This window comes from Urocampus carinirostris, chromosome 5 (genome assembly GCF_059441175.1).
Source record: "Urocampus carinirostris isolate Australia breed hairy pipefish chromosome 5, RoL_Ucar_1.0, whole genome shotgun sequence".
Lineage (NCBI taxonomy): Eukaryota > Metazoa > Chordata > Actinopteri > Syngnathiformes > Syngnathidae > Urocampus > Urocampus carinirostris.
Genome location: NC_142353.1, coordinates 19191918 through 19206494, shown reverse-complemented (window position 1 = coordinate 19206494; position 14577 = coordinate 19191918). Strand labels below are relative to the sequence as shown.

At 38.1% G+C, this 14577-nt stretch overlaps 1 protein-coding gene across 3 annotated transcripts in view; it reads right to left on the bottom strand.

Moving 5' to 3' along the window:
- The window catches only part of grid2 (glutamate receptor, ionotropic, delta 2), a 669082-nt gene that overhangs the window by 540105 nt on the left and 114400 nt on the right, over positions 1-14577 (bottom strand). For all 3 annotated transcript variants that reach the window (XM_088336089.1, XM_088336090.1, XM_088336092.1), the window contains exon 2: positions 12079-12234. In XM_088336089.1, the coding sequence (XP_088192215.1) occupies positions 12079-12234 (156 nt within the window). The remainder of the gene's footprint in view (positions 1-12078; positions 12235-14577) is intronic.

Here is a 14577-nt window from a genome sequence, read left to right as displayed (position 1 = left end):
TAGGGAATCATACAAAATAATACAAAAGATAACTCACTGTTGCTTAGTGTGCATTATTTGTCTGTCCTGATTGATGGTAAGGAGTAGAAGCCAGTGAGACACACCGACAACAATGCAATTTTTACTTTACTAGCTAACTTGGCAACAGGCTTTACGTGTTACATTACATCCTTTCTCCCCTTCAAAACATCTACTGATTATTAATATAAATCTGTTTTTTTGTTTGTTTGCTTTTTTTCCTCAAATAACAACAATAGCGGCGGCAGTAGCTCAGGAGGTAGAGCGCTCGTCTTGGGATCAAGAGATCACAGTTCGAATCCCGGCTCCTCAGTGTTACATTTCGAAGTGTCCTTGGGTAAGACACTGAACCCCTAATGCCTCCAATAAGCAGGTTAGCGCCCCACATGGCTGCACGGCCGCTATTGGGAAATGTGAAGCACACTGTAAAGCGCTTTGGGAAGTCTTGACTTGAAAAGTGCTATATAAATCCAGATCATTTCAACAACAATCGTGACTCAAGACCAGTATTTTAGTCTATGGACTATAACAATCTGCTCCAAAGTTTTGGTAAAGGTTTGCCACTTCCGGTTTAACAACCACAGTGTTTTTTGTTGTTTTTTGTTAATATTCTGGAGACAGCTTGTATTTCACTAGCAAAAATAGAGACTTTTGTTTCTGATTTACTGATAAACTGTGTGGAAAATGTATTCAAACACACATATGCTGGTTAGCGCTAAACAGAGACTAACTTGATGCGGATATGAAAAAAATGCAGACGGGATCGATACCGGATACTGGAGACTGGAGTCAGATATCAGACAGGACGAGACAGACGGGATCGATACAGGACACTGGAAACTGGAGTCAGATATCAAACAGGACGAGATGGAACGGGATCGATACCCGATACTGAAGTCACATATCAGACAGGGCGAGACAGACGGGATCGATACCAGATACACGAGCCGATGACGGACAGACGGGATCGATACCGGACAGGACACACAAGCAGGATACCGGACAGAGTCAAAACACACGTCTTGCGGGTGCAGAAGTTCGTTGATGGACTGACAAGGTGTGAATGAGAGCATTGAGTTTAAATAGGAGGGAAGCATATCAAGCAAACGAGCCGCAGCCGGTTGATTATTTAGGTATATGATTTATTAGGTATTGATTTATTAATGTGTTCATTTATTTAAGTGGTATGTTTTTTTTAGGTATTCATCTAATTATACCTTAATTTTTACTTGTGACAGGATTAGACAAATCAGGTAAAATTTTCCAAGTGCTTGCTGATGAAACATCTTTGCAAAAGAGACTGCCACTCATGTCATGCTTAAGATATCAGCAATAAAATAATCACTGACCCTTAATGTGTCTTGTTGATAGAACTAAGTGAAAAGTTCAGGTTAAGGCTCAGGGTTTAAGATAATCAATGCAGAGAATTATTCACATCTTAATGTGTCAAAATAGCATTCTATTTTTACCGATGCGAGGATTTGCCCAGACCAAGCACACATCAGATGAGCGATAACACAGAACACGATCATAATCCCGGGAAGCTTTGAGCGGGATTAAGATCAGGGGTTAACCTTGACATCAGCCGCCGTGCAAATATTAAAGTGGCACACGACGGGTTCTGCCAGCAGAGGAACACAAATGTCAGGTGTAAGATGGGTCTTGGATGCCAATTTACAGCAGAATCTCCTCCAAAGAAGGCCAGAGTGTGCCAAAACAGAAGGTTTACAGCAACAGCCAAGAGATTGACGCAGGAGAAACAAGAGGGGAAGAGTGACAGCTCGTCAGTAATTTGAGGGAGATTTTTGATGATTAAGTGATTGAGTGCACAGTATGAACGGCCAATTTTAGTCAAAAGCTTACTTTATGACGAACAGGCCACTCTTGGACTTGTTAAAAAATGAAGCTTTGTAACCCGGTGACCTCTTCTAAATGAAACTCAATCATACACATAAATGCAAAATTCCGTCAAAAGCAAGCTCAGCCCATGATTAAGGATCCTAACCTCAACCCCAAACAATAAAATTAGTAATAGTAAGGTATCAGAGGTCAACCAGTGTTTTATTTTCTCATTATATGGACTATTGTTTCATAATGGTGGAGTACTTATCTATTGATGCCTCTATTCAAAAGAAGCAGTGCATACATTTAGATTTAGTAGTTAAGGCAAGACAACAAAGCTTTTTTCTCCAAGCTACTGTTTATCAGTGGTGGGCAGTCAGGGCCTGTGAGGCCCTCTCTGCTTGCCTGAACACTGTCTGAATAGTGTGATGTTTATAATATTTTGTTCATGAATCACAGTGTATGGATCCCTTAACCTCCTGGGTTTTAGGAGCGCCACTTTCTGTGGTGTGTCTTGGGCAAGTATGGTGCCCATCCATCGCCAAGCAGACACTTATTAAATAACTACAATTTGCCTGTCATCTTCCTTTCACTGCTTCAGATGTGCGCTTTCTTAATCAAGCAATTAACCAATCCAATGTCAGCCATTACTTGCTGCCAGACTCAGAAATCTCCATAGACTACTTCAACAACGATTCTGAAGACCCTCGCTAGCATAACATGAGTGTCAATAACGTTGTTGGCTTAGCCAACCAGATTTTGAGCTGGCGACACCACGGCCTTTTAACAGGCGTAGAAAATATTAACAATGGTGAGTAATGTGTAGGAGAATTCTGGTCTAAATGTACCTTTTATACGATATTCTAGACCAGGGGTCAGGAACCATTTTGACCCAAAGAGCCATAAAAAGAGCCATAAAAGCAAAACATTTTTAAAAAGAACATCATATATTTTCAGACAAAATTGAAAAAACTGCCAAACACACTCTCTAGACAAAAGCTAATTCTTCAGCACATTGTATTTCACTGTGTGTCATTTGATAAATTAATCAAATGTGTGAAATGATAATGCCAAATCCTGTGTCGCAAATCAATGTAAAAATACCATTTACAATTTGTCTTCCACCTTTCGTTAAGAGTGTTGAGGCAATATTTTTCCAATAAATTTGTCCTTAATAACGGTTTCAAAACAATGTGCATGCAAAGTTCTTTTGTAAAAATGTTTCAAATTACTGCAAACGATAAGCGTATCGCTATATTCACTTTCGGTGTAGACTGCACTGAGCGAGAGAGAGAGAGAGAGAGAGAGAAGGAAGTGCCTTGCGCTGTGTGCAGGGATCCGCCCACCTGTACTGCTCACCCAATCAAAGTTGTTTGCCAGCGTTTTCATTTATCAGTTTAAATGGTTTCTTATCGAACTCCTGCATTAAGTTTGTTTCGGCTTTATATGGACCAAAATCGGGATGAAATCACTTGACTTTGGAACGCCACAGAGAGATGTGCAATAGTTACATTTTATTTCGGAGCCATATGTACTCATGAAAAGAGCCATATATGGCTCCCGAGCCATAGGTTCCCTACCCCTGCTGTAGACTCTTATACCCAATATATACTACTATACTCTTATATTTGTATACGTTTATATTTCTATAGCGCTCATTAGGTTTGTGGTTTTACGATTTCGCAAACACCTTTAAGGTCAGGAGAATGGGTTCTCAGGCACCAAAGGTTGTGCTTCTGATTAAAAAAAACTACAATTTGAAGGTCACTATGAGGCTTGCTAGTTAGTTTATCCAGATGGCTTTGACTCCCACATTTCAAGCCGCTTGAAAGCTTGCTTTTCTTCACACAGAGACGCACTGTGTTTACAAAGTTTCACTATCCCTATTGCTCATTTATTATACTCGCACGCCATCTAGCGACCAACATAATACACTGCACTTAAATATGTGGTTCCTGTCTAAACCAATTAGATTCCTTTCCTGAGTTCATATAAACCAATCAGATGTGGGGTTTCATTCTGCCACGGGAGTGTTTCCGATCCAGGAAATACGCACCTCTGATGGAAGGGGCTATCAAAAACCTAAATCTCTGACTCAGACTGTGTTCTTTTATTCATTCTACTACAATCTCAAGTTTAAACTTTGGCTTAATTCACCAACGTCTAAAATCCATTATTCTACTGAACCACGATAGCATTTATTTTAGAGCCCGTTCCTTTACAAATGAAACATCACTAAAGGCCATCAATGAAGGCCTAAAATGCGTGACCTGCTACTAAAAACTAACAATGACCACCTGTTGACTTATAATTGAAAATTGTTTGATTAATTTAAGATAATAAAATATATTACCTGATATCATTTTAACTTGTTTTAAACTTTTTAAAACATTGTTTAATGTGTATTTCAAACAAAAATATGCAGGAGTAGTCACCATGCAAAAGATGATATGAACAAACTGCCGCCCTTTGAAAAGTTGATTTTTCGAGGCATGCACACACGCCTGCTATGTACTCATCAAGTTGGCAAGCCTCATTTAGTTATTCCCATCACACTCAAAGCCGAGTGTTTCCTACAGCCTGGAGGCAGTCGCTTCATGCTGACTTTAGCACCACACAACATGATTCCTCTCCACTTCCACTGCCACAACTGATAAACTGAAAAGATGGCAAAATATGTTTATATTATACTCACTCAAATCCTTTGAAACTTTAATTAAAGACTTTGGAAAATCAAGCTTTCTTTAATCAATGTTCATACACTTCACTTGGACTTTGCCACCATTATAATTGGGCTTTGCAACTGAAGCTTTTATTTCCTTTCAAAGCTACAATCTCTTAACGTCAAGTTGACGGGGAATAAATTGCTGCGCTAATGGGAACATGGGAGGTAAAATTGTGCATGTTGGTCACTTTGAGTCTCCATAATTGTATTCTTGCTTGCTCTACACAAACAGCAACATCTAGTGGTCAAATAATACACATTGTCCCTTTAATGTAAGTAAATCCCATGCACATTACGGATGAGTATGTATTTTGTTCACATTAGTTGATTCATAGTTTTTACATTAGTTCTTAATCTTTTGTATTTAGATCTTATTTTGTGTAACAAGTTTAAAAAAATCAGCATTTGAGAACAGTGTAATGTTTTTAATCAGTAGTTTTCTTGTGGAAATCCCGATTTGGCACAGTTTCACCCGGACCCTACCTCCAGAGCAGTGCTAAGAATTAAATGGATGAAACTATTTCAAGGCAGTGGAGTATTTCTGATGCTGCGTTTTTATTTTGTTGTCCTTTTTTAAAATTGCTTCATATGTAAACTGATCCTGTTTTTTTTTTTTTATAAAGAATAAGAGTTTTGAAAATGCTATAATTTTTTAGGGTGTTTGGGTTGATTTTGAGGGTACTTGAACATCCCCCAAAACAGGCGGATTACGCCCATGGGTAAAAGTTTACTGTAGATTGAAACGCCATGGGGACTTCATCATTCAAATATCAAACTCCAAATCCTTAAAAAAAACGCAGTGTCTTACGATTACGCAATCACACTATGTCACGTCACGATATCAATTAGATTTCGGTTAATCTTCCAGCCTTAGGCCAAACTATTAAATAACTGATCTATAGGCCAGATAATACGGTAGTTAAGATTCAAAACACAGAGGGGGCATTAGACACTCTTTTGTTTTACGAATAAATATATTGTTGTTATACAAGTAATATCCACACTAAGACTAAAGGAATAATCAAAAAACATGGACTGTCTGAATGTTATTTTTTTTTTTTTTATTACATATCCAATTTTTAACACTTTTAGTTGCAAAGTTAAGATAAGATCCCACCCCAGAGAAATTACAACCAGAGTAAAAGAGCAGTTCAACATCCATCCATCCATTATCTGCACCGCTTATTCTCAGTAGAATCACGGGGGTGCTGGAGCCCAGCCCAGCAATCCTCGGGTAGTGGGCAGGGGACACCCTGAACTGGTTGCCAGCCTGACACAGGGCACACAGAGACAGACAATTCCCCTGCTCATTCACACATAGGGACAATTTGGACCAGCCAATTGACTGAACATGCATATTTTTGGAATATGGGAGGAAACCGCAGTGCACGGAGGAAACCCACGCAAGCACAGGGAGAACACGCAAACTCCACATAGGAGGTTTGATTTCATGACCTCGGGCTAACCACTGCTCCGCCGTGCTTCGCGAGTTCAACATCATATATGAAAAAGGAAAAGCCAATGTAGATAGATATAAAAATAAAATGATTCAACAAAAGCACTAATGCCAGCATGACAGACAGAGATGCAGACAGATGAATAGCTAGATAAACATTGTTACCAACGTTTTTTGAGCCAAGGCATTTTTTTTGGGACAATACTATGTCAGTAATCGGATTGGTATTTGAATTACATTTTAAAATAAAGGATTTTTTTTTTTTTAGCCGAAATAAATATCAGGCTGTCTCCCCCTCAAGGGTCTCCCTGCTCACAACCTCTGCGTCCCTCTTTCCCGTGGACTGTCATCCAATTAGGCAATCATTATTGCTTTAATCGATGAGGACACAGAAATGTATCCCTAATGCACACGTGCGGACGCACTTAAATCCAATTGTTTTCTGAAAGTATTAAGTTACTACGGCGACATTGGAAGGGCTTTTCAGGAGTTAAATGTAACTAACCATGACAGGAGCATAACAGGGTAGTGACATGCAAGTGAGGAAAATGGGAGGGCAGAAAGAAAAATGTGTGAAATCGCAAATGAACAAATGCACATCTGCACACACATGCACACGCGAACAACCCTTAGGGTGCTGAGTGGAATAAATTATAGGATACAGTTTTTCCAAATCTAGAATTAAAATACAATTTGCGGCCTTATTATTGTTTGCAGCTTCATCACTACGAAGTGTCATGTACTGTCATGTGGTATTACCAGCATTTGGACAAGCAAATATACTGGCAGTGTTGGTATTTTAAATCACCTGCAAAATGTATGTCCAACACCATCTGATTAAAATTTTAAGCTACAGAAAAAAATGAATGTAACCAATGGTCCCTCTAAACTTCCGCGGGTTTGAGCTATCACATAAAATCTGTAAGCATCTCGTGAAATAATGGTGAGCAACATCAGTCCTGCGTCTGGCAACTGAATCATCTTTAAAAATCTCCAAATCCCGAGATTACTTTCTGGCAAAAATAGTTAGATTTTACCATCTATCCATTCATTCTCTACACCGCTTATTCTCAGTAGGGTGGCGGGGGTGCCGGAGCCCATCCCAGCTATCTTTGGGTCGTGGGCAGAGGACACCCTGAACTGGTTGCGAGCCAGTCACAGGGTACACAGTGACAGACATTTCACTCGATGACTCACACCTAGGGACAATTTTGGACCGGCCAATTAACATAACATGCATGTTTTTGGAATGTGGGAGCCAACCAGAATGCTCCGAGGAAACCCACGCAAGCACGGGGAGAACATGCAAACTACACACACGTAGGCTGGTAGCTGGATTTGATTCTTTGACCTCAGAACTGTGCTGCAGACATGCTAACCACGCATGTGCTGTGCCGCCCTTGGATTTTACCATTATAAGTGAATAGACTAACTAAATATGGAAAAGGTCGCACGGCTCACACATGTCAGTTGTTTTTACAACATATATTACATGATATGTTTTTAAAAAGGATATTTTGTTACATAACATTGATATACTGTGGTTTTATTTAGTTGGTTACACGAGACAGAACTATATTTATTCACACTTTTTAGTGGAAGTACAATGTTGGCTAAAAGATTGACTTGATATGTTTGCATGTTATTTGAATGTAACACAAGAGTGATAAAAGAGACCCTAAAAATATGTATGCTTCTGTTTTTTTCTTATTTCTTTTTCAAGATTTGTTTTTTTTACTCTTTTATTCTCTTGTATTTTCATCCGTTTTACTTGTCAAGTCTAGTCACATTTATTTGAAAAGCCCTTGATAACACAATTTCTCAATGGACTGCGCAGGCCAGAATTACACCTTCCCCTGATCTTAAACCAACATGTGGGCAAGGAAAAACTAAACTGCTACATGAGGATAATAAGAAACCATGAGAAGGGGCCTCACAAGTGCTAATCCTCTTTCCAGAATGACCAGGGGGCAAAATATTTTGCATTGGGTAACAATACACAAAACTTATTGAACATCAATTTAAAAAAAAAAAAACATCGGTAAAACATTGGTTGATGCAGGCATTGACATGCGTCTCTATTCTTTCCTTTTAAAAAAAAAAAATTATATTCTCTAATTTCGTTTTTATTTTATTCGTAGCCCCTCATTGTTTTATGTCTTGCTTTTCCATGTTTCTTTTTTTTTTCCCTTGATTCCTTTTTAATTTTTGTCTATTTTTCTTTTTTTGGGGGTTTGCTTTATTTTTCCTGTTTTAAGTCATTTTGTGTATAATGTTTACATAATATTTTGTGATATTTGGAGGGAAGCATCTGAAGAGCCATTTGGAGTTGAAAGAGGCTGCTCTTTTCAGTAAGCCGAGCTGAAAGAGTGGCTTCTCTAAAAAAGGACTGATACTTGCATGGCATTATTGACCCATTTACGTAGGTAATAAAGGTCCCGTAGCTACGAAGTCTTACTTGTGCAGGTGATTACTAAAGTAAACCAGAATTGTCTCTTTATATTTTAATGCCTTAGTGAAAAAACAATATCTTTTGCGGATATTGAATTGAATTGATTTTGTCTTTATTGTCATTGGTATTGTTCCGTGCATTGTGTTCTGTAAAACAGCACACATGGGAAGGATTAGGGATGGCGCTGTCATGTCCAGCATGGTCGCCGTGGCGACCGGCTGGCCCCGCCCCCTTGGCACCGGCTGTAGCAGAATTTCTAATTTGCGTGTGTGCTTCTTAATGGCAGGTTTTGGGGATTGCCGGTTGCGGGTTCATTGCATTACTTTGCATTATTCTGTTCTGTTTGACTTGAGGAAACCTGTACTTGCCCGTTCTGAGTAAAAGCCTGTTTTGTGAGTATTCCTAGTCTGAGATCCTGTTTGCCTGTAAGCTTTTTTTTGTTTTTGTCCCTGAGTGTTGGACGACTTTTATTTCCTTAATAAAAGTAACTGATCGTTAACGCAAATTAGTTCGCCCTTCCTGCCTCCGATCTGGTCCAGTCCTGTGACAGGCGCTCTGTGTTGGGTTGGTGTGACTGTATGTGCAACTGTGATAGGCTGGTGTGACTATCTGTGCGCCCGACTGTGATAGGCTGGTGTATGCTACCAGTCAAACAGCAAGGGTGGCCATTTGCAGTCAACATCTCTGAATCAAAAACACTGGGAAGCACCCTGACCACTAGCTTTCAGCGGCTTGTTACATTGAGCAGAAATTAATTAATTTGGACTCTGAGGAAAACAAGAAGTCACAAAACTATGATCAACGGCAGGTGCTTTGGTGATTATTATTTCGTTCCAGAAGCAACTCGAGCAGCATCTGAGAGAATGCAAGAGCGGTGATGCTGGTCCAACCTACTGCCAATGGCCAGGCTAACAACTCTTCAAAGCCACCACTGCGGACCCTGTATCTTACCTTTCATTCGGGACGGTTTTATTTTAATGACCGTGTTGTTCTATTTCCATTTGAGGACACCCGATGCTAGCACGCAGCTAGCCGGATGCTCTCCAAATAGCATATTTGCACTGAAAAAGACCCTCCAATTTCATTTACTTTGGTATTATGACAATAAAACCATCTATTCAATTGCAATGACGTGTTGTGTTTTAATCTTTGTAGATCTATAGTAGGTATTTTGTTACAGTCTTATACTTTCAGTTGGTAACGACATCCTCTTTTGGTAAGTTTAACCCTTCGGCGGCTTTATGAAGGTGCGAGGCTTCTCCACCGATTTTCACTTTTTGCGGGTGGTTCTGGTCCCCATTAACTGCAAAAACCGAGAGTAATCTATATTTTTTTCATTTATTTGTTTGTTATTCAATCATTTAAATTGCTTTCACACTATTTTAGTTTTACAAGATAAAAAAAAAAGTATTTTTAAAAATATACTAAACAAGAATGATTAAACATTTTCTCTTCAACAGGGGTCGATGGAAAGGGCCGAAAAAAATTTACAAGCCAGACTAATTAAACGTTTTTTGTTGTGTTTTGTATGATGCATATGGTTATTTTTACCCATTTGAACCCACTGAAAAGCCAACAAATATATTGCAACATGATTAAATAAGGAAAGCATTTTTTCTCATGGTTGTTTCAGTAATCTCTCATTTTCAACAGGCAAAAAAGACAAAATTCCTTTGATTAAAAAATCCCTGTTACGAGAACATTAAACGAAATAAGCAGTAACTGTTCAGGCATCAAAAGTAGCCTTTATCTTATATTTAAGCAAACGTGTGCTAAAATCACCTTAAATAAAAAAATAAATAACTGCATTTATCCATCACTTACTAAACTAGAATAAAATAAAGTTTAAAAAGAAGCAACATACAGTGAAAATATATACACAATGATTGCTGGTGTATCATGCAGTAATGAATCAAGTTAATCTCAGGGGCCGAATAAAATCTTCTCATTGGCCGGATGTTGCCTGGACTTTGACATATATCCCCTACAAAACTATACTGCCACATACATATTATTCATATTTATGTTGAAGCAGTCAGGACTATCCCTGAGGATTTTCCAGGATTTGGGAACTTTTAAAGCACGGTTTACTTTTAAACAAAAACATTTTCCTTTGCACCATGTCAACATCCACATTCCGAAGCTGAACATGTTGAACCAGGGCCGATTTCAGATTTCTAAGGTTTTGGGGTGCTGAGCACCCAGGGGGGCTGGCTGGTTGTTTATGTATTTATTTTGTTATTTATTTTCATTTAAAGTGATTTAGGACCCTTCAACACTGTTCAGGAGGGTCACTTCCCATTTGTGAACATCACAATACACCTTGAGGTCAGCAAGTCGCTACTAAAAGAAGGCTGGCCTCCTTCAACATCTGCAAAAAGCTCCTGAAAATATTCTATGAGACAGTATTGGCAAGCGCCCTCTTCTATGCGGCAGCGTGTTGGGGAGGCAGCGTCAAGAAGAAGGATGCCTCTCGTCTCAATAAACTGGCGAGGAAAGCGAGCTCTGTTGTGGGCAAAGAGCTGGACAGCCTAACAACAGTAGCTGAGAGACAGGCACTGAAAAAGCTGAGGTCAATCATGGACAATCCATCGCATCCGCTTCACAGCATTATCTCCGGACAGAAGAGCAGTTTCAGTGACAGACTGCTGTCACTGTCTTGTACTACGGACAGACTGAAGAGATCTTTTCTTCCTCATGCCATGAGGCTCTTTAACTCCACCCGGCAGAGTAAAGGCCCACATTAAACCACACCACCTACATTGGATATTACCGAATCTTACTGCATTATGTGTTCTGTGTAGCACTATTTAGTTACTCTATATAACATGCTAAAGTGGGCATTTGCACGTCACACTGGGTATTTGTATATTGTATTCTTTTGGCTTTATTATTGTATTGTACTCAGCTCAGGGATGCTGCTGGAAATGTGAATTTCCCTTAGGGGATGAATAAAGTATCTATCTATCTATCTATCTATCTATCTATCTATCTATCTATCTATCTATCTATCTATCTATCTATCTATCTATCTATCTATCTATCTATCTATCTATCTATCTATCTATCTATCTATCTATCTATCTATCTATCTATCTATCTATCTATCTATCTATCTATCTATCTATCTATCTATCTATCTATCTATCTAAAAAGCCATTGCAAATTTTTTACTCATTTATTTGTAAAAGAGTACACACACACATACACATACAGATAACAGAGCCATGGTAGTGGGTGGTAAAAGAGATGTTCAACATAACAACACTCATAGTAATACACCGAAGCCTGCACAGACTCCATCGCTTGGGTAAGGGGGAGAAGGAGGTGAGCAAGAGCAGTGCTCGGAATCAAATGGACTTATTTCAAAGTAGTGGAGTATGTTCAATGCTGCGTTGCTCACATTTTTGTTTTGTTTTACCTTTTCGTTTTTCTATGGTTTTTCATCATATTACAGCATATCCTGTACTTTCTTATGGAAAATAGTTTTTAAAATGCTATAATCTTTGAGGGCTCTTGGGTTGAATTTGCGGGTTGAACTTTTTGAAATAGAATCAGAAACTAAGTTAAACAGGCCTTGCTTACCTTCTTGCACGGCCTGGAAGGGGTTGTTCCCATCCACAAACTCCACGGAGATGGTTATCTTCTCTGTCTCCAAGATTTCGTTATTCAAGTTTAGGTCAGCCACGGCAAGTCGGAAGACCTCGTCGTCCTTCCGTGCAGACTCATCGAAGATAGCGCCTACAGATCACGAAAAAAAGGAAATAATAAATTAGGATAGGAGACATACCATAATATCTATTACAAGGATCCCCCTTTTTCTCGGCTTCCATTACTTACTAACCCAGAAAACCACAGGGTGACAAATTGTGTTAGACGAATCAGTCAAGTGCAATGACAGTAAAGTGTGTGTGTAAGAGCAAATGACTGCGGGTTATATTAATAACCAGAAAGGTTACACTCACTGATTAAGTTGGCAAAGCCGTGCCTGTAATTGGTGTTGTATTGCTCAATGAGAATAGTCTCACGCGATCACAGCTGAGGAAATTGCGCAGAAATTCCACAGAGAGTAGCAGGATAATGATTTTGGATGAGAAATATGACAAGTGCAAAAGATTTACTAACCATTACATCAGAGGGCGGCATAGGCCTTTTACAATATTTTAACTATATCTGAAAAACACAACATTGACCTGTGTAGATGATTTATACCAGGGGTGTCAAAGTCAAATGGACAGATGGCCAAATAAAAAAAGTCCAAGGGCCAAAAAGATCAAATGTAAAAAAAGAAAAAGAAAGGATGCATATTGTCTAGTGAACCTAATTGAACCAACTGAAATCCTAATAAATATATTTCAACATGATCATATGAACATTTATTTCCCTGTAATCTTTATTTTCTAGTAGGCACAAAATACACATTGTCTTTATATAAAAATCCCCGTAGGATGAACAATAATTAAAAAAGATCCATCAAGATTTTCACAAAAGTGAACTGAATTTATTTCAAAGGAAAAAATAGCTATTATCCATCTCTCAACTGAAATATAGTTCAAAATAAAACTTGCTATAAAGGGATATTGTGCATTATTTAATGACTCCTACTGGATAAAAAACACCAAAAACATTTTAATTCATTATAAAAACTATTTTGATTCGAATAATCAATAAATCTAGATTAACTATCACAAAAACATTTTTTTTTAATACATGGAAGGAATTTGTATTTAGTAAACGGAACATAAGGGAGCTGACATAATTATCCATAATTTTGCTGCTACTGGTTCCCTGATAAACCTTGTGAAAGAATGCGAAAACAATTAGAAGAAAAATGCTGCTTTATAGTCACTCTTGAAAGTTTGTATGTATTGTATGTTTTTTTAGCATTCATTTTTGACATCTGGTGGTCAAATATTACCCCGGTGTCTCTTTAAATACAATGAAGTAAAGTGCAAAAATCCATTAACAAAAAACAATTTCCTCAAGGAGCAGTAGAGTACAGTTAAAAATAATAAACTACAATCCCTTGTGCTTTACAATCTAAATAAAATTCATCTCAGGGGCCGTAAAAAACACATTCGTGGGCCTTGACTTTGACATATGTGATCTACACAGAAAGATTCAAACCAATTAATGTTTTCACCACTAACCAAATTGTCACTAGTTTTATTTTAAAATACTAAAGAAACGATTCATTCTTAAAATAACGCTGCAAATTCACAATCCGATACCCCTTCCCAATTCACTTTTCAATGAATTTTATTAACCTTCAAAAGGACACTTGAAGTTTGAAATGCGACTGCTGCTTGAAGGCAGTCGTAAAACTTGAAGCCGACTGCAGCTTCATCACAAGTCCTCATGAAATATGCATCTTTCAATAATGGGAACCATCAGCAGTTGCCAACAGTAAACACTTTTACTCTGATTGAGTCTTTGTTCTTTTAATAATAACAATGCAATATAGATGAGCTATGAAATCTAGCAGTGAAACTCCTTGGACCACGCTGCATCTCAATTTTTCCTTTCTTTATTTTTCTAAAACCAGGTATAATAACCAATCACACGTCGGAAAGCGCTAAGACTTATGTTGTTATGTGCTTTCTGACTAATGTGTTAGTTTGAGCAAAAAAAAAAAAAAAAAAACAATTAATCTATTAATCAATACATTTGTTGAATATCTTATAATTTAAATCGGTTGAACTAAGAGAACAATGTCTACAAATTCCAAAACAAACATTTAGTTTAATAACCCATTGAAGAAAACATACCTTGATGATAATGTATTTACTGATTTGAGCAGTGAAGTGTCACAAAAATGACAATCGTTTTTTTCCAATGTGTAAACCTCCAAATTAATATAATTGTAAAGTACGGTATGGAATTTGTAACTTTTTGACTCACAAACGCCATTTTCCGGCCTGTGTAATTAGTGCAGCTTCTGTCAGGTCCCATGTGTTGCACGTGCAAGTACTTGCTTTACTCAGGTGCCCTCAAATACTCAACTTTTTGGGGGCTTTGGTTTTTGTTTGGACTGTACTTGAAACAGGCCTTTTCTTTTCTTACTTTTACCAATATCATGCTACA